This window comes from Artemia franciscana, chromosome 9, assembly GCF_032884065.1.
Source record: "Artemia franciscana chromosome 9, ASM3288406v1, whole genome shotgun sequence".
In the NCBI taxonomy this organism is placed as follows: domain Eukaryota; kingdom Metazoa; phylum Arthropoda; class Branchiopoda; order Anostraca; family Artemiidae; genus Artemia; species Artemia franciscana.
Window position 1 is genome coordinate 22560552 of NC_088871.1, and position 20264 is coordinate 22580815.

At 33.7% G+C, this 20264-nt stretch overlaps 1 protein-coding gene across 1 annotated transcript; it reads left to right on the plus strand.

Moving 5' to 3' along the window:
• Nucleotides 1–16040: 16040 nt before the first annotated feature.
• LOC136030792 (craniofacial development protein 2-like) lies at nt 16041–16616 on the plus strand. The gene has a single exon (XM_065709838.1). It carries the CDS (start codon nt 16041–16043, stop codon nt 16614–16616), a length of 576 nt encoding a protein of 191 aa, XP_065565910.1.
• The last annotated feature ends 3648 nt before the right edge of the window (nt 16617–20264 follow it).

The window sequence follows — 20264 nt, forward strand, 5'->3', positions numbered from 1 at the left end:
AGAATGTTGTATATTCGCAAGTTTTACGTAGTTAAAACCATATATATATATATATATATATATATATATATATATATATATATATATATATATATATATATATATATATATATATATATATATATATATATATATATATATATATATATATATATATATATATATATATATATATATATCTATATTCACAGGTGGGACATAGGGACACAACTACAATGGCGCGTAACTATTATGGCGCGTAACGACTTACGCGCGCGGGGGGGCTTGGGGGGGGCGCGAAGCGCCCCCACCAACTAGGTGTTGGGGTGGCGCGAAGCGCCACCCCAACAGCTAGTATATATATAAAAATAAGTTGTCTGTCTGTCTGTGGATCTGTGGATCAGGTGACGTCATGTTTCGGCTGACGTCATGAAATTAGTAGCCGTCATTTTTGCTTTGAAGGTGACGTCATTCAAGTTATATAAGACATATGTTCGCGTAGAAATCTATTAATGTTTAAGTTTACAATGACTGATGAAGATGCTCAAAGAGTCTATGCCAAAAAACTTGCTGCTGATAGAGAAAGTCAGAAAAGAAAGCGTGCCGAGGAACTACCAGAGCAACGCGAAAGCAGACTTGCTGCTAAAAGAGAAAGTGAAAAAAGAAGGCGTGCCGAGGAATCAAAAGACCAGCAGGGAAACAGGCTTGAGGCTGATAGAGAAAGAAAGAACAGAAAGCATGCCGAGGAACTACCAGAGCAACGCAGAAGCAGACTTGCTGCTAAAAGAGAAAGTGAAAAAAGAAGGCGTACCGAGGAATCAAAAGACCAGCAGGGAAACAGGCTTGAGGCTGATAGAGAAAGAAAGAACAGAAAGCGTGCCGAGGAACTACCAGAGCAACGCGAAACCAGACTTGCTGCTAAAAGAGAATGTGAAAAAAGAAGGCGTGCCGAGGAATTACAAGAACAGCAAGAAATCAGGCTTGCTGCTGATAGAGAAAGTAAGAAAAGAAAGCGTGCCGAGGAATCACAAGAACAGCAAGAAATCAGGCTTGCTGCTGATAGAGAAAGTAAGAAAAGAAAGCGTGCCGAGGAATTACAAGAACAGCAAGAAATCAGGCTTGCTGCTGATAGAGAAAGTAAGAAAAGAAAGCGTGCCGAGGAATCAGAGCAATCTGAAAGTTATCGCCTGGCATTCAGGTACAACCCAGTCGATGATTATAGCTTGAGTAGATGTGTTCAAATCGGGACAATGTCTAAAATTTGTCCCTATTGCAAGGCCTTGAAATTCAATGGTGAAACAATGGGAATGTGTTGCGCCTCAGGAAAAGTTAAACTTCCTCTATTGGCTGCACCACCAGAGCCATTGAAGACTTTCCTTACTGGAACTACGTCAGAATCTAAGCGTTTTTTGTCAAAAATCAGACAATACAACTCATGTTTCCAAATGACGTCGTTTGGAGCCCAAATCGAAAATCCAGATCAATTTATGTCTACTTTCAAAGTAAAAGGGCAAATTTATCATAAAGCAGGGTCCCTTCTACCATTCTCAGGCGAGAATCATAAATTTTTACAATTGTACTTCATCAGTGATAGAAATTCTGAATTGAATGCACGTTGTGAAATTTCTCCCAACGTTGAAAGGACAATCGTTTCCCAATTGCAACATCTTTTCCACGAAAATAATAATTTAGTGCGTCTGTTCAAAACAGCCATCGATTTGATGCCTACTGATACTCATAAAATTGTTATTTCCGCTGACAAAACGCCTCCTGGCCAACATGTGCGTAGATACAATGCTCCGACTATCGACGAAGTGGCAATCGTTATGGTCGGTGATCAGTTTTTACCTCGAGATATTATTCTACATAAGCGAAACGCTCAGTTGTTAAGAATTGCTGAAACTCATCGATGCTACGATGCCCTACAATATCCTATCATTTTTTGGGATGGAGCCGACGGCTATCACTTTAATATTAAATTGATGAATCCAGCCACTAACAAAGAAATGAATAAGAAATGCAGTGCAATGCATTATTATTCCTATAGACTAATGATTCGGCAGGATGAAGAAAATTATATTTTAAAATGCCGTGAATTGTTTCACCAATTTGTCGTGGATATGTATGCTAAAATTGAATCAGAACGTTTGCTATATATCCACCTGAATCAGACCAAGCTCCGCTCTGAACAATACATTCATTTGCGAGATGCAGTTATAAATGACGACTTGCCGTAAAAAAAAAACAATGGAAAACCTAATAGATGCCACAATCTTGACAGGGCCTTATGAGGGTGAGGCTGTTCTTATTCCTCGCATTCCCATGATTCCAACGGATCTGCTTTTTCAATTTAAAAGATTGCAATTCCCAATTCGATTAGCATTTGCAACCACCATCAACAAAGCTCAAGGGCAATCACTAGAAAAATGCCGTATAGATCTTAATACAGATTGCTTTACCAATGTACAATTGTATGTTGCATCTTTGAGGGTCGGTAAACCTGACAATCTATTTATACGCACAGGCAATGGGACAGCGAAGACTGTTGTATATTCACAAGTTTTACGTAGTTAATTTGTATTGTATCTATCTATCTATCTATCTATATAAAACGAGTTGTGTGTATGCATGTTTGTTTGTTTGTAAAAAGAGCGTTTGCATATGACGTCATTATTAGTACATACGGCTTTGTATATGGACAGACAATGGGAAAGCCAAGAATGTTGTATATTCGCAATTTTACGTAGTTTGAAACACATATATAAATCTATCTATATTCACAGGTGGGACACGGGGACACAACTACAATGGCGCGTAACTAATATGGCGCGTAACTAATATGGCGCGTAACGACTTACGCGCGCGGGGGGGCTTGGGGGGGCGCGAAGCGCCCCACCAACTAGGTATATATATATATATATATATATATATATATATATATATATATATATATATATATATATATATATATATATATATATATATATATATATATATCTATATATATATATATAAATAAGTTGTCTGTGTGTGGATCTGTGGATGGATCAGGTGATGTCACCTGAAAAAACTGGATCAGGTGACAAAACTGAAAACTGAAAAAACTAAAAAAAGGCAAAAACTACAAAAAAAACTAAAAACTAATAAAAAAAATAAAAAAGCTAAAAAACTAAAAAAACTAAAAAAAGGCAAAAACTACAAAAAAAACTAAAAACTAATAAAAAAGCTAAAAAACTAAAAAAACTAAAAAAAGTCAAAAACTACAAAAAAAAAACTAAAAACTAATAAAAAAAAAAAACTAAAAAACTAAAAAAACTAAAAATACTAAAAAAAGGTAAAAAACTAAAAAAACTAAAAACTAAAAGAAACTAAAAAAAGGAAAAAAACTGAAAAATAAGCTAAAATAAAGGTAAAAACCAATAAAAAACTAAAAAAAAAACTGAAAAAACTAAAAAACGGCAAAAACTACAAAAAAAACTAAAAACTAATAAAAAAAAGTAAAAAAGCTAAAAAACTAAAAAAAACTAAAAAAACTAAAAAAAGGTAAAAAACTAAAAAAAATAAAAAAACTAAAAAAAAGGAAAAAACTGAAAAATAAGCTAAAATAAAGGTAAAAACCAATAAAAAACTAAAAAGAAAAAAAGGAAAAAACTAAAAAAAAATTTCATCTAAAAAACTAAAAAAACTAAAAAAGGTAAAAACTAAAAGAACTGAAAAATAAAAAAATAAATGACGACACACAAAGAGAAAGCGACCAGGACAAAAGGAATGTTCGATTAGCAATCAACAAAGCACCGGGACACAGGGAGTATAAATGACGACCAGGACATAAGTAAAAAAAAAAACTAACAAAACTAAAAAGAAGATAAAAACTACAAAAAAACTAAAAAGAAAAAAACTAAAAAAAGGCAAAAACTACAAAAAAAACTAAAAACTAATAAAAAAGCTAAAAAACTAAAAAAACTAAAAAAAGGCAAAAACTACAAAAAAAAACTAAAAACTAATAAAAAAAATAAAAAAAGCTAAAAAACTAAAAAAACTAAAAAAACTAAAAAAAGGTAAAAAACTAAAAAAACTAAAAACTAAAAAAAACTAAAAAAAGGAAAAAACTGAAAAATAAGCTAAAATAAAGGTAAAAACCAATAAAAAACTAAAAAAAAACTGAAAAAACTAAAAAAAGGCAAAAACTACAAAAAAACTAAAAACTAATAAAAAAAGTAAAAAAGCTAAAAAACTAAAAAAACTAAAAAAACTAAAAAAAAGGGAAAAAACTAAAAAAAATAAAAAATAAAAAAAAACTAAAAAAAGGAAAAAACTGAAAAATAAGCTAAAATAAAGGTAAAAACCAATAAAAAACTAAAAAGAAAAAAAGGAAAAAACAAAAAAAATTTTCATCTAAAAAACTAAAAAAAACTAAAAAAGGTAAAAACTAAAAGAACTAAAAAATAAAAAAATAAATGACGACACTCAAAGAGAAAGCGACTAGGACAAAAGGAATGTTCGATTAGCAATCAACAAAGCACCGGGACACAGGGAGTATAAATGACGACCAGGACATAAGTAAAAAAAAAAACTAACAAAACTAAAAAGAAGGTAAAAACTATAAAAAAACTAAAAAGAAAAAAAACTAAAAACTAATAAAAAAACTAAAAAATCTAAAAATCTAAATAAACTAAAAAAGAAAAAAAAGGAAAAAAATAAAGGAGAAAAACAAAACTAAAAAACGAATGTATATACAGACCGGGACACCGGGATACAAATGACGACCGGGACACAGGGAATATAAATGACGACCGGGACACAGGGACACAACTACAACGGGGACACAGGGGGAAACAGGGGGATATAAATGACGACCGGGACACCGGGACAGGGAATGGTCGATTAGCAATCACCATCAACAAAGCTCTTTTACCAAAAAATCTTTTACCAGTAAACGTTTTACATATATATATATATATATATATATATATATATATATATATATATATATATATATATATATATATATATATATATATATATATATATATATATCTATCTATATTCACAGGTGGGACATAGGGACACAACTACAATGGCGCGTAACTATTATGGCGCGTAACGACTTACGCGCGCGGGGGGGCTTGGGGGGGGCGCGAAGCGCCCCCACCAACAGCTAGTATATCTATATATATAAAAATAAGTTGTCTGTGTGTGGATCTGTGGATCAGGTGACGTCATGTTTCGGCTGACGTCATGAAATTAGTTGCCATCATTTTTGCTTTGAAGGTGACGTCATTCAAGTTATATAAGACATATGTTCGCGTAGAATTCCATTAATGTTAAGTTTACAATGACTGATGAAGATGCTCAAAGAGTCTATGCCAAAAAACTTGCTGCTGATAGAGAAAGTCAGAAAAGAAAGCGTGCCGAGGAACTACCAGAGCAACGCGAAAGCAGACTTGCTGCTAAAAGAGAAAGTGAAAAAAGAAGGCGTGCCGAGGAATCAAAAGACCAGCAGGGAAACAGGCTTGAGGCTGATAGAGAAAGAAAGAACAGAAAGCATGCCGAGGAACTACCAGAGCAACGCAGAAGCAGACTTGCTGCTAAAAGAGAAAGTGAAAAAAGAAGGCGTGCCGAGGAATCAAAAGACCAGCAGGGAAACAGGCTTGAGGCTGATAGAGAAAGAAAGAACAGAAAGCATGCCGAGGAACTACCAGAGCAACGCAGAAGCAGACTTGCTGCTAAAAGAGAAAGTGAAAAAAGAAGGCGTGCCGAAGAACTACCAGAGCAACGCAGAAGCAGACTTGCTGCTAAAAGAGAAAGTGAAAAAAGAAGGCGTGCCGAGGAATCAAAAGACCAGCAGGGAAACAGGCTTGCTGCTGATAGAGACAGTAAGAAAAGAAAGCGTGCCGAGGAATCAGAGCAATCTGAAAGTTATCGCCTGGCATTCAGGTACAACCCAGTCGATGATTATAGCTTGAGTAGATGTGTTCAAATCGGGACAATGTCTAAAATTTGTCCCTATTGCAAGGCCTTGAAATTCAATGGTGAAACAATTGATTTTACATCAGAAATTTATAACTACACTTTAGTTGTTATAGAAGATTTGTGCATAAGTATGGCAAACAAACCTCTTCAGGATTTGGGAATGCCTTCACCTAACCGTATCGCTGCTGTTTCGACATGTGTAGAATTGGATCGTGAACAAAGTTACAGTACGAGTGATCTATTGTCGTATGTACAAAATAACATTTCCAAGTTAACGTCGGAACAAAAAGACATTTATGATACGATAATGCATTGTGTCGATAACAACGTTGGAGAAATTTTCTTTTTGGATGCGCCAGGAGGTACTGGTAAAACGTTTGTGATAAAACTGATTCTGACATCAATTCGATCTAAAAATGATATAGCGTTGGCAATTGCGTCGTCCGGAATAGCCGCAACATTGCTGCCTGGTGGAAGAACTGCTCATTCCGCTTTGAAATTGCCTCTGAACTTGCATTTTACAGAAACTCCCACGTGCAATATTTCCAAATCATCTGGGATGGGTAAAGTATTGCAGCAATGCAAACTTATTATTTGGGATGAGTGCACAATGGCTCACAAAAAATCGCTCGAGGCTCTGGATCAATGCTTGAAAGATTTGCGAGGGAAGTCGAAACCCTTTGGCAGCACCTTAATATTGCTTGCGGGAGATTTCAGGCAAACATTACCTATAATACCTAGATCAACTCCTGCAGACGAAATGAATGCTTGCCTGAAAAATTCTAATTTATGGGCACACGTAAAAACATTAAAATTAACTACAAATATGCGTGTCCGATTGCAAAACGATGACTCTGGTCAAACATTTTCAGATCAATTGCTGGCAATGGGAAACGGAAAGCTCCCAGTAGACTCAATTTCAGGACGTATACAACTACCTGCTGATTTCTGTAATTTAGTGACGTCCAAAAATGTATTGATTGAAAAAGTATTTCCGAATATTCTAAAAAATTATAAAAATAATAAATGGCTAAGTGAAAGAGCGATTCTCGCACCCAAAAATATAGACGTCCACGAAATCAACAATATTGTTTTGACCAAGATTCAAGACCAGGCAGTCCTTTACAAGTCAGTCGACACAGTTTTGGAACCAAATGAAGCGGTTAATTATCCATCTGAATTTTTAAATTCCATAGATCCTTCAGGGTGTCCACCACACCTGCTACAACTAAAAATAGGCGTACCAATAATACTTTTAAGAAATATCAACCCACCAAAGCTTTGCAATGGCACGCGACTTTCCGTAAAAAAAAACAATGGAAAACCTAATAGATGCCACAATCTTGACAGATATATATATATATATATATATATATATATATATATATATATATATATATATATATATATATATATATATATATATATATATATATATATATATATATATATATATATATGTTTTTAACTACGTAAAACTTGCGAATATACAACATTCTTTGCTGTCCCATTGTCTGTGCATATAAATAGATTGTCAGGTTTACCGACTCTTGAACATGCAACATATAATGGTCCATGGGAAAACAATCCGTATTCAGATCTATACCTCATGATTCTAATGATTGCCCTTGAGCTTTGTTGATGGTGATTGCTAATCGACCATTCCCTGAGTCGCCATCGTCATTTATATATCCCCCTGTGCACCCCGGCGTCCCCTTTGTAGTTATGTCCCTGTGTCCCGGTCGTCATTTATATTCCCTGTGTCCCGGTCGTCATTTGTGTCCCGGTGTTCCAGTCTGTGATTTCTCTTTGAGTGTCCCGGGCGTCATTTATATTCCTAGTATCCCGGTGTCCCGGTCGTCATTTATATCCCCCTGTGCCCCCGGCGTCCCCGTTGTAGTTGTGTCCCTGTGTCCCGGTCATCATTTATATTCCCTGTGTCCCGGTCGTCATTTGTATCCCGGTGTCCCGGTCTGTATATACATTCGTTTTTTAGTTTTGTTTTTCTCCTTTATTTTTTTCCTTTTTTCTTTTTTTTTCTTTTTTAGTTTATTTAGATTTTTAGAATTTTTAGTTTTTTTATTAGTTTTTAGTTTTTTTGTAGTTTTTACCATTTTTTTAGTTTTTTTAGTTTTTTTTACTTATGTCCTGGTCGTCATTTATACTCCCTGTGTCCCGGTCGTCATTTGTGTCTCGGTGCTTTGTTGATTGCTAATTTATATTATATTTATATTTATATTTTTTATATTTATTAATATTTTTTTAGTTTTCTTTTTCTCTTATTTTTCAGTTTTTTCCTTTTTTTTAGTTTTTTCTTTTTTAGTTTTTAGTTTTTTTCTGTTTTTTACCTTTTTTTAGTTTTTTTTTAGTTTTTTAGCTTTTTTAGTTTTTTTATTAGTTTTTAGTTTTTTTTTTAGTTTTTGCCTTTTTTTAGTTTTTTTAGTTTTTTTTTAGTTTTTAGTTTTTTACCTTTTTTTAGTTTTTTTTAGTTTTTTAGCTTTATTATTTTTTTTTCTTTTTAGTTTTTTTTGTAGTTTTTACCTTTTTTAGTTTTTTTTCTTCTTTTGTATTAGTGTGAAATAATTCAGACGTCATATGCGGACAAACACGACGTCACTCGACAGACAGACAGACAGACATAACCCACAAACAACTTATTTTTATATATATTTATTCATATTTTTTTAGTTTTCTTTTTCTCTTTTATTTTTCAGTTTTTTCCTTTTTTTTAGTTTTTTTCTTTTTTAGTTTTTAGTTTTTTTTTAGTTTTTTACCTTTTTTTTAGCTTTTTTAGTTTTTTTATTAGTTTTTATTTTTTTTGTAGTTTTTGCCTTTTTTTATTTTTTTCAGTTTTTTTTTAGTTATTAGATTTTTACCTTTTTTTAGTTTTTTTTAGTTTTTTAGCTTTTTTAGTTTTTTTCTTCTTTTGTATTAGTGTGAAATAATTCAGACGTCATATGCGAACAAACATGACGTCACCTGATCCATCCACAGATCCACACACAGACAACTTATTTTTATATATATAGAGAAATAATTCAGACGTCATATGCGGACAAACACGACGTCACTCGACAGACAGACAGACAGACATAACCCACAAAACAACTTATTTTTATATATATTTATTCATATTTTTTTAGTTTTCTTTTTCTCTTTTATTTTTCAGTTTTTTCCTTTTTTTTAGTTTTTTTCTTTTTTAGTTTTTAGTTTTTTTTAGTTTTTTACCTTTTTTTAGTTTTTTTTTTAGTTTTTTTAGTTTTTTAGCTTTTTTAGTTTTTTTATTAGTTTTTATTTTTTTTGTAATTTTTGCCTTTTTTTTATTTTTTCAGTTTTTTTTAGTTATTAGATTTTTACCTTTTTTTAGTTTTTTTTTAGTTTTTTTAGCTTTTTTAGTTTTTTTTTCTTTTTAGTTTTTTTTGTAGTTTTTACCTTTTTTAGTTTTTTTCTTCTTTTGTATTAGTGTGAAATAATTCAGACGTCATATGCGAACAAACATGATGTCACCTGATCCATCCACAGATCCACACACAGACAACTTATTTTTATATATATATAGATATATATATATATATATATATATATATATATATATATATATATATATATATATATATATATATATATATATATATATATACTAGCTGTTGGGGTGGCGCTTCGCGCCACCCCAACACCTAATTGATGGGGGCGCTTCGCCCCCCCCAAGCCCCCCCGCGCGCGTAAGTCGTTACGCGCCATAATAGTTACGTGCCATTGTAGTTGTGTCCCTATGTCCCACCTGTGAATATAGATATATATATATATATATATATATATATATATATATATATATATATATATATATATATATATATATATATATGGTTTTAACTACGTAAAACTTGCGAATATACAACATTCTTTGCTGTCCCATTGTCTTTGCATATAAATAGATTGTCAGGTTTACCGACTCTTGAACATGCAACATATAATGGTCCATGGGAAAACAATCTGTATTCAGATCTATACCTCATGATTCTAATGATTGCCCTTGAGCTTTGTTGATGGTGATTTCTAATCGACCATTCCCTGTCCCGGTGTCCCGGTCGTCATTTACATCCCCCTGTTTCCCCCGGTGTCCCCGTTGTAGTTGTGTCCCTGTGTCCCGGTCGTCATTTATATTCCCTGTGTCCCGGTCGTCATTTGTATCCCGGTGTCCCGGTCTGTATATACATTCGTTTTTTAGTTTTGTTTTTCTCCTTTATTTTTTTCCTTTTTTTTTTCTTTTTTAGCTTATTTAGATTTTTAGATTTTTTAGTTTTTTTATTAGTTTTTAGTTTTTTTTTCTTTTTAGTTTTTTTTGTCCCGGTCGTCATTTATATCCCCCTGTTTCCCCCGGTGTCCCCGTTGTAGTTGTGTCCCTGTGTCCCGGTCGTCATTTATATTCCCTGTGTCCCGGTCGTCATTTGTATCCCGGTGTACCGGTCTGTATATACATTCGTTTTTTAGTTTTGTTTTTCTCCTTTATTTTTTTCCTTTTTTTTTCTTTTTTAGTTTATTTAGATTTTTAGATTTTTTAGTTTTTTTTATTAGTTTTTAGTTTTTTTTTTCTTTTTAGTTTTTTTGTAGTTTTTACCTTCTTTTTAGTTTTGTTAATTTTTTTTTTTTACTTATGTCCTGGTCGTCATTTATACTCCCTGTGTCCCGGTGCTTTGTTGATTGCTAATCGAACATTCCTTTTGTCCTGGTCGCTTTCTCTTTGAGTGTCGTCATTTATTTTTTTCTTTTTTAATTCTTTTAGTTTTTACCTTTTTTAGTTTTTTTAGTTTTTTAGATGAAAATTTTTTTTAGTTTTTTCCTTTTTTTCTTTTTAGTTTTTTATTGGTTTTTACCTTTATGTTAGCTTATTTTTCAGTTTTTTCCTTTTTTTTTAGTTTATTTTATTTTTTATTTTTTTTATTTTTTTACCTTTTTTTAGTTATTTTAGTTTTTTTAGTTTTTTTAGTTTTTTAGCTTTTTTACTTTTTTTATTAGTTTTTTGTTTTTTTGTAGTTTTTGCCTTTTTTTAGTTTTTTCAGTTTTTTTTTTAGTTTTTTATTGGTTTTTACCTTTATTTTAGCTTATTTTTCAGTTTTTCCTTTTTTTTAGTTTTTTTTAGTTTTTAGTTTTTTTAGTTTTTTACCTTTTTTTAGTTTTTTTAGTTTTTTTAGTTTTTTAGCTTTTTTATTTTTTTTATTAGTTTTTAGTTTTTTTTTGTAGTTTTTGCCTTTTTTTTTAGTTTTTTTAGTTTTTTAGCTTTTTTATTAGTTTTTAGTTTTTTTTTGTAGTTTTTGCCTTTTTTTAGTTTTTTTAGTTTTTTAGCTTTTTTATTTTTTTTATTAGTTTTTAGTTTTTTTTTAGTTTTTGCCTTTTTTTAGTTTTTTCAGTTTTGACGTCACCTGATCCAGTTTTTTCAGGTGACGTCACCTGATCCACGATCCACAGATCCATAGACAACTTATTTTTATATATATAGATAGTTTTTTTTTTTACTTATGTCCTGGTCGTCATTTATACTCCCTGTGTCCCGGTGCTTTGTTGATTGCTAATCGAACATTCCTTTTGTCCTGGTCGCTTTCTCTTTGAGTTTCGTCATTTATTTTTTTCTTTTTTAGTTCTTTTAGTTTTTACCTTTTTTAGTTTTTTTAGTTTTTTAGATGAAAATTTTTTTTAGTTTTTTCCTTTTTTTCTTTTTAGTTTTTTATTGGTTTTTACCTTTATTTTAGCTTATTTTTCAGTTTTTTCCTTTTTTTTAGTTTTTTTTATTTTTTATTTTTTTCAGTTTTTTACCTTTTTTAGTTTTTTAGTTTTTTTAGTTTTTTAGCTTTTTTACTTTTTTTATTAGTTTTTAGTTTTTTTTGTAGTTTTTGCCTTTTTTTAGTTTTTTCAGTTTTTTTTTTAGTTTTTTATTGGTTTTTACCTTTATTTTAGCTTATTTTTCAGTTTTTTCCTTTTTTTAGTTTTTTTTTTAGTTTTTAGTTTTTTTAGTTTTTTACCTTTTTTTAGTTTTTTTAGTTTTTTTAGTTTTTTAGCTTTTTTATTTTTTTTATTAGTTTTTAGTTTTTTTTGTAGTTTTTAGCCTTTTTATTTTTTTTATTTTTTAGTTTTTTTTGTAGTTTTTGCCTTTTTTTAGTTTTTTTAGTTTTTTAGCTTTTTTATTTTTTTTATTAGTTTTTAGTTTTTTTTATAGTTTTTGCCTTTTTTTAGTTTTTTCAGTTTTGACGTCACCTGATCCAGTTTTTTCAGGTGAAGTCACCTGATCCATCCACAGACAGACAGACAACTTATTATATATATATATATATATATATATATATATATATATATATATATATATATATATATATATATATATATATATATATATATATATATATATATATATATATATATATATATATATATATATATATATATATATATATATATATATATATATATATATATATATATATATATATATATATATATGGTCGTCATTTGTGTGTCCTGGTCGTCATTTATATTCTCTGTGTCCCGGTCGTCATTTGTGTCCCGGTGCTTTGTTGATGGTGATTGCTAATCGAACATTCCTTGTGTCCCGGTCGCTTTCTCTTTGAGTGTCCCGGTCGTCATTTATATTCCCTTTGACGACATGACTGCCTGTCCATGGATTATTCTTTATGGTTGATTGTGTATGGCTATGCTGTTTGACCTATGTGATTGTATGGATGAGTAGGGTTAAGGCCTCATTCAAGTGCTGGTCTATATTAGTCACTAATTTAGGAAAACAGTTTTCCTTTTCTCCTTCTGTCTCTTTCATGTTTTTTTTTTTTTTTTTTTTTTTTTTTTTTTTTTTTTTTTTTTTTTTTTTTTTTTTTTTTTTTTTTATGTGTTTGTGCTGTTGCATTGGTGATTTCTCTTTTCATGATATTATTCCAGGTTGGATCCAGTGCTGGTGGAGAAAATTTTTTAATTTTCTCCCCGACAGACCTTTACCCTGGTCCAGGTTTTTAACCTGATATTGTTAATTATTGGTGAGATGGCACTTGTGCAAATTTCATGTTCTTTCATGTTTTTGTTTATGTATTTATTGACCTATTGACCTTGGCATGTTTCTTGGACTTTGATTTTTAGATTTTGATTTGGATTTATTTTCAATAACTTTTAATGCAACAAAACACAAATATTGGCCTCGGAACTCGGAACAATTTTTAGAAAGTTAGTAAGTGTAAGAGTCGTTGTTTTCTTTGCCAAGATCATTTTATCCCACGGACTTCTGTTAAGAGTACATTGTATAATAAAAATTTTGCATGCAAGTTACGTGGTAATGTTAATTGTAGAACAACCAATGTAATTTACCTATTAGAATGTAATAAATGCTGCCTACAATATGTGGGGGAAACAACTAATAATATATATAAAAGATTTTCTGGACACAAGACAACAGTTAATAATGAAAAAACTAATAACTATCTAGTTCAACATTGTAATAATGGTAAATGTTCCATATCAGATATAACTGTCACAATTTTAGAAAATTTAGAGTTAGAAAATTTAAATAAAGAAGAGAAGAATAATAGACTACGTAAACAGGAGGATTTCTGGATCCATACTCTTGGTACAGCTTATCCTTTTGGGCTAAATGATCGTGTAGCAAAATATGGTGACATGTCTCAGGTTGTTGTTAAATGTATTGATGGTTCTATGGACCATCCTTCTTTTACGTGTCCTACTAAACGTAAAAAACGATCGAGAGGACATAGTAGATAAAAATAATAGAAAAATGAATTAGATTTACATATGCTTTCTATAGATCTATGCCAGCTACTTGAATCTAGGGGTATGATTTCTGTAATAAAATGTCTAAAAATTTATCCAAGAGGAATTTAATCAAACTTTTCTGGATTGTTAAGAATAATACAGCTCTTGAATATAATTTTAAAGTAATATATGATACAATTTGCATTCTAACTAAAACGAAATTTATTTCAAAAAACAAAAACTTTGATGAGATTGGTAATAAGGTTAACAGATTATATTTACCTATTAATTTTACTTGTAAGCAGATTGAAGATATTAATTTACCGCAAATTTTAAATCAGCGGCATGTGAAACAGGCCCTTCCTAGTAATTTGAATTATAATGATAGTCCAGTTTTAACTTATAAATTTTCAAAAACTATTGGGCAAATTATTTTTAACTATAATTTAATACTTAAAAGATTAGATAGTGATATAAATTGGAAACCGGTTTGTAATTGTAAGCAACTTGGCCCATTTGTAAATTCTACTTACCAACATGTTATAACAGGGGACTTGTCAATGATAAAGCAAGATGATCTTCAAATTATAATGAATAAAGGGGCTAATTTCCGTCTTTCTCATCATCTGAAACCATCGAGTGTTCTTGATGGCTTGGAAAATGATTTTGATTTATTTATTGATAAGTGGTGTAAGAAAGAGAATAAAAATAAAGAGAGTTTTCAAAGTTGGAAGAATTTAATTATTAGTAGAATAAGAAATAAAATATATTCTAACTTAAAAAATAGTAACACTAAATCATTATTTTATAATGCAAAGATTAAACAAGCAATTGCTAATCTACAGAATGAATTTGTAATTGTGTCAGTGGATAAAGCTAATAATAATTTTGCCATAATTTGTCAGAAGCTGTATTGTGATATCGTAAAAAGGGAGTTATGCACAACTAATGTTTACGAACAGGTAAATTTCGAGGATGAGTATTTAATTGAAAAGACTGAAGAAATACTTTTTAAAAATTTTAATATAAAAATAAATGACAATGATAAAAAGTTCCCTTTCCTATATTGGACTGTAAAATTTCATAAGAATCCCCCTAAACCACGGTTTATTGCTGGAGCAGCTAAATGTCCAGTCCGCATTGCTGCTACTGACCTCTCTTTAATTTTAAAGGAAATTGTAAATAAACTTAAAACCTATTGTTCTGGTATTAAAAATTTTCGAATTTTAATCCATATTGGAGTGTTAATAATTCACTGCAGGTGATAGATTCTTTAACAATGGTTTCAGCTAAAAGAATTGAGTCTTTCGATTTTGCGACAATGTATACTAATTTATCACTTAATGTAGTGTTAGATAATTTAAAAACTGTTATCAAGAAATCTTTCCTCTTATCTAGTAAAAGGTTCTTAAAAATAGACACTTCTAATAAAAAAGCTATATGGACAAAATTGCTTTAATACTACAGTTAACTTGAGATGTTACAGCTTGGATATGATTTTTGAGTTATTAGAATTTGTTTTATACAATACTTATATAAGATTTGGTGGTGATTTGTACAAGCAAATCGTGGGAATTCCCATGGGGGGGGGGGGAATTCCAGCCCATTTATAGCTGACTTTTTTTTAAGTCAACTAGAATATAAATATATGATGGATAAGAATAATCCAAATAATTTAAAATATGTTTTGTCAAATAATAAAAGATATTTAGATGATAATTTGGTCTTAAATTGTAAGGAGTTCATTGATATTTCTAAAAATGTACATCCATCAGAGCTTGCTCTTGAACCTAGTCGTGGCGCTGGTCATGAAGATCATTTCTTAGATTTAAATATTAGTATTTGTGATAATAATAAATTAAGTTTTAAAATGTATAATAAAACGGATGATTTTGATTTTGAAGTGATTAGTAAAGCCCCCCTTCCTAAAGCCCCTGCTGATTCTAGGTGGGAGTCAAAGGTCAAGCTAAGCCTGTATACCTCCATGGCGGTGATGGTAGTTACAGGCAATGAGGCTCGATCTTCCGTCCCTGGGCAGCAGAGGAAATCCGGCAGCGCACCTCAAAGCGGTGGAAGGGTGTAAACACCACTGAGCTCCACGCCGAGCGATTTGGTGGCCACGCGCTCCGGGTGACCCGCAAGACTGGGGACCTTGCGGTCAACTCTATTCCCAAGAAACATTGATGGATCTGAGACCTAGAAGAAAAGTTGTAACAACTACGGCGTCCCCGGCAAGCGACGCGGCCCCCGTAATGGCGCGGGTGTCGAGAAGTAAACTAGCCAACTTTACTACGGCGTTCCCGGCAGGCGACGCGACTTTGAATATGGCGGCGAAGTCGAAAAATCTTTTCAACGCCATAAATCTAGGAAAACCTACCACAGTCATTAAACAGGCAAAATCCAGGATAAATGTTGGATGCTGGAATATAAGATCCGCTAAACAAGAAGCCACACAAGCTTTTCTTGTCCATGAGATGGAGAAGTACAACATAGACATACTCTGCATATCCGAGACCAGAATCTCCGGTTCTGGCTCTATAGTTATAACGGCTCCAGAAACACTACATCAGTTCCACTTTTTCTATTCCGGAATAGAAGATAATTCAGGACTCCATGGAGTTGGTTTCATCATAAACCAAAGAACCAGAAACGCTCTCCTAGAATGGGAACCAGTCTCCTGTAGACTTGCTAGAATCAGACTAAAAGGAAACCCTGCAAATGTGTCTATAATTTCTACCTATGCCCCCACCCGTGACGCTACTGAAACGACCAAGGATGATTTCTACGGTGAACTGCAGCAGTTGTCTTCTTCTATAGCCGCACGTGATTACTTGATTGTTGCTGGAGACCTCAACGCAAGAGTTGGTCCATCTGACCGGACCACAAGACAATTCCTATGAAAATTCTGACAGGGTCACAGATGTGAGAATGGGCAGAGGTTGGTAAAATACGCCTTGATGAACCACCTTGTTATCACCAATACAATATTTCAGCACAAACCTAGCCACCTCTTAACTTGGCATTCAAATGACGTTGTCACTAAGGCCCAAATTGACTTCATTCTCGTACGCCAGCGCTGGAGAAGCTCCCTGCAGGACTCTCGCTCTTACAATGGCCCGGACACAGGCTCACAGTCTGGATCTGACCACAGGCTCGTCGCAGCAAAAATTTTGCTACGTCTTGCAATTCGAAAAAAAAACAAGTCAAAGGTCGGCTTCGATATCGGTAAACTTCAAGACAAAGAAGTGCGGCAGGCCCTCAATTTGGAACTAACTAACCGGTTTGACGCCCTCAGCTCTGATGAAAACCTAACTCCCGATAAGAGATGGGAGACCTTTAAAACCGTGATGACAGAGACTGCCGATGAGATCCTAGGCCGAGCAAAAATCAAACGAAAACACTGGATAACCGCTAGAACCCTGTCAATAGTCGGTGAACGAAGACAAAAGATGGGAGGCCTTAAAGAAGAAACAAAGGAGTTACGCAGACAGATAAAATGCTCTGTTCGGCTGGACCGCCGCCAAATGTGGGAAGATGCTGCCGAGTCATTAGAAAAAGCAGCACGCTTACATGACACCCGCAAGCTTTACCAGATCCTGAAGGAATCCGTTGGTAAGAAAGCTGCTGTCTCAGAAATAATCAAAAACAGATCAGGAAAAATCATTAGTTGTCAGAAGGAACGTTCAGCAAGATGGAAGGATCACTTTCAGCTCCTCCTGAACCCATCCCCTTCATCTACTCATGATGCCTTCCCACCTTCCGTCTCTAAAGAGCCTTATGATATCGAGCTGGATACACCGACCAGAGCCGAAATACTAAAAGCGATCAAAACCCTAAAAAACCACAAAGCCCCAGGTGAAGACGGCCTCCCCCCGGAACTATACAAACAATGCCCTGAGATCACTGCTGAACAGCTCCATGGCATTCTCGACGAAGTGCGGAGGACCAACACTTTTCCAAAAGACTGGAAGACATCAGTCATCCTCCCTTTCTATAAGAAAGGAGACAAAACCGAATGCAAAAATTACCGCGGAATAAGTCTCATAGACATTGCCGTCAAAATATTCGGGATCATACTCTTGAACCGATTTAAAGGGGCAAGGGAGGAAAGAACTCGAGGAAATCAAGCCGGCTTTCGACCAGGTAGAGGGTGTACTGATAATATCTTCGCCTTTCGCCTCATTATCCAGCAGTTTGAAAGATACAACCTACCCCTGATCTTGATGTTCCTGGACTTCATTGCTGCCTTCGACTCTGTCACTCGCCAGAAACTTTGGAAGATCCTGGAGAATGACGGAATGCCGCTGAAATTTGTTAAACTGATGAAGGCATACTATGACGCTTCAGTGAGCCGAGTTAGAATCTATGGCGAAGAAACTGAAGAATTTCTGGTTGAGTTCGGAGTAAAACAAGGATGTGTCCTCTCTCCGACTCTGTTCAATTATTGCATCGATTGGGTGCTTGAAAATGCTCTATCGTCATATCCAGGAGCGCAGGTTGGACAGAATCTCTCGCTGACTGACCTCGATTATGCGGATGATGTTGGCCTCCTGTCAGACCCTGTTGAAGTCCAAAACATGCTTGACAGCGTTGTGGCCTGGGCAGATCTGATCGGCTTGAAAGTCAGCACAGAGAAAACGAAATTCATGGCTATTAACCACGACACAGGACCATTCCCACTAACTATCAACCAAGTTCAGCTGGAAAAAGTCAACCGTTTCACATACCTAGGCTCCCAGCTTTGTACTGACGGATCTTCCGACGCTGATATCCAACAGAGAATACAGAAAGCGCAGACAGTCTTTGCCTCTCTTCGGAAACCCTTATGGAATCGCCGTGAAATCAGTGTCCAAACGAAAGGTCGAATTTACATGGCACTAGTCCGCACCGTTCTCCTTTACGGGTGCGAAACATGGTCGGCAAAACTACAACAAGAGAGTACACTTAAGGTGTTTGAGTATACACGTCTGCGAAGAATTCTCAGAGTACAGCTACGTGACCGTATCTCCAAAGTGAATATACGTCGAATGTGCAATATTCAGAGAGATGTTGTGCTCACTATTAAAGAACGCCGTTTGAAATGGTTGGGCCATCTATTGCGGAAACCGCCAGAGTACCTGCCTCGCCAAATACTTCTAGTTGAGCCTATTAGCTACTGGAAGAAACGCCAAGGAGGACAGAGGAAGAACTGGTGGAACCTGGCCAAGTCAGACCTTGAACCAATAGGGGGTTTCAGAAAATTTGGTCACAGATGGTCAACACAGTGGCTCGCCTTTGCAGAGCAGCTGGCACAAGATCGATCAACATGGTCCAAGAAGGTCTCTAAGATCATCGATGCCGGGCGAGGTGGAAACGCCTGATTCCCGCCACAAGTACAAGTACAAAGTAAGTACATTCCCTGAAAGTAATATACACTCACATATCAAATATTCGGCGTTTTCCTCACAGTTACTTCGTTATGCAGGAATTTGTAGTAATTATATTGATTTTAAAAATAGATGTAAAATCTTACGCCAAAAATTGATATCAAGAGGTTTTTCTGCAAATAAATTAACTTGACAATTTAAAAAATTTAGTTTTCATTATAACGAACTTATAAATAAATATCAAAAGAATTATCTGGAAATACTTAAAGAATTTTCAACTAATTTCGAAGGTTCGAAAAATGATGACGCAGCGCCATTTATTTTGAATTGTGTTTCTAATAGAGCGGATTTTTTTTATAAAATAGCCACATGGTAAAGATGAATTCTATAATTGTTTAGTTCATTCTGGTTTTTTGCAATGTGTTAATATTTGTGATTTGGTAAAATTTATCATATTTAGTTTACCTATTGTTGCTAAAAAGAGGGATATATTAACAGGATAAGCTTGTTTTGGTGTTACTTGGTTGTTTTACATTTCCCCTTTTTTCATAGGCATGTATTTTGGGGGTGATACCTGACAAGGGGATGCCATGGATATTCTGTGGTAGCCACAACACTTGGCTGGGTAGAGAATTTAATGTGGCGAAACCCTATAGGCAAGTGTATTCTCCTGATGAGCCCTTGTGTTGGGTTGTTGCCTCTGAATTATTTGTCTTTATTGTTTCTATTGTTTGGTAAATGACGACTTATACTTATTGACGACATGACTGCCTGTCCATGGATTATTCTGTATGGTTGATTGTGTATGGCTATGCTGTTTGACCTATGTGATTGTATGGATGAGTAGGGTTAAGGCCTCATTCAAGTGCTGGTCTATATTAGTCACTAATTTAGGAAAACAGTTCTCCTTTTCTCCTTCTGTCTCTTTCATGTGTTTTATGTTTTTTTTTTTTTTTTTTTTTTTAATGTGTTTGTGCTGTTGCATTGGTGATTTCTCTTTTAATGATACTAGCTGTTGGGGTGGCGCTTCGCGCCAACCCAACACCTAGTTGATGGGAGCGCTTCGCATCCCCCCCCAAGCCCCCCCGCGCGTGCAAGTCGTTACGCGCCATATTAGTCACGCGCCATTGTAGTCGTTTCCCCATGTCCCACCCGTGAATATAGATAGATATATATATATTT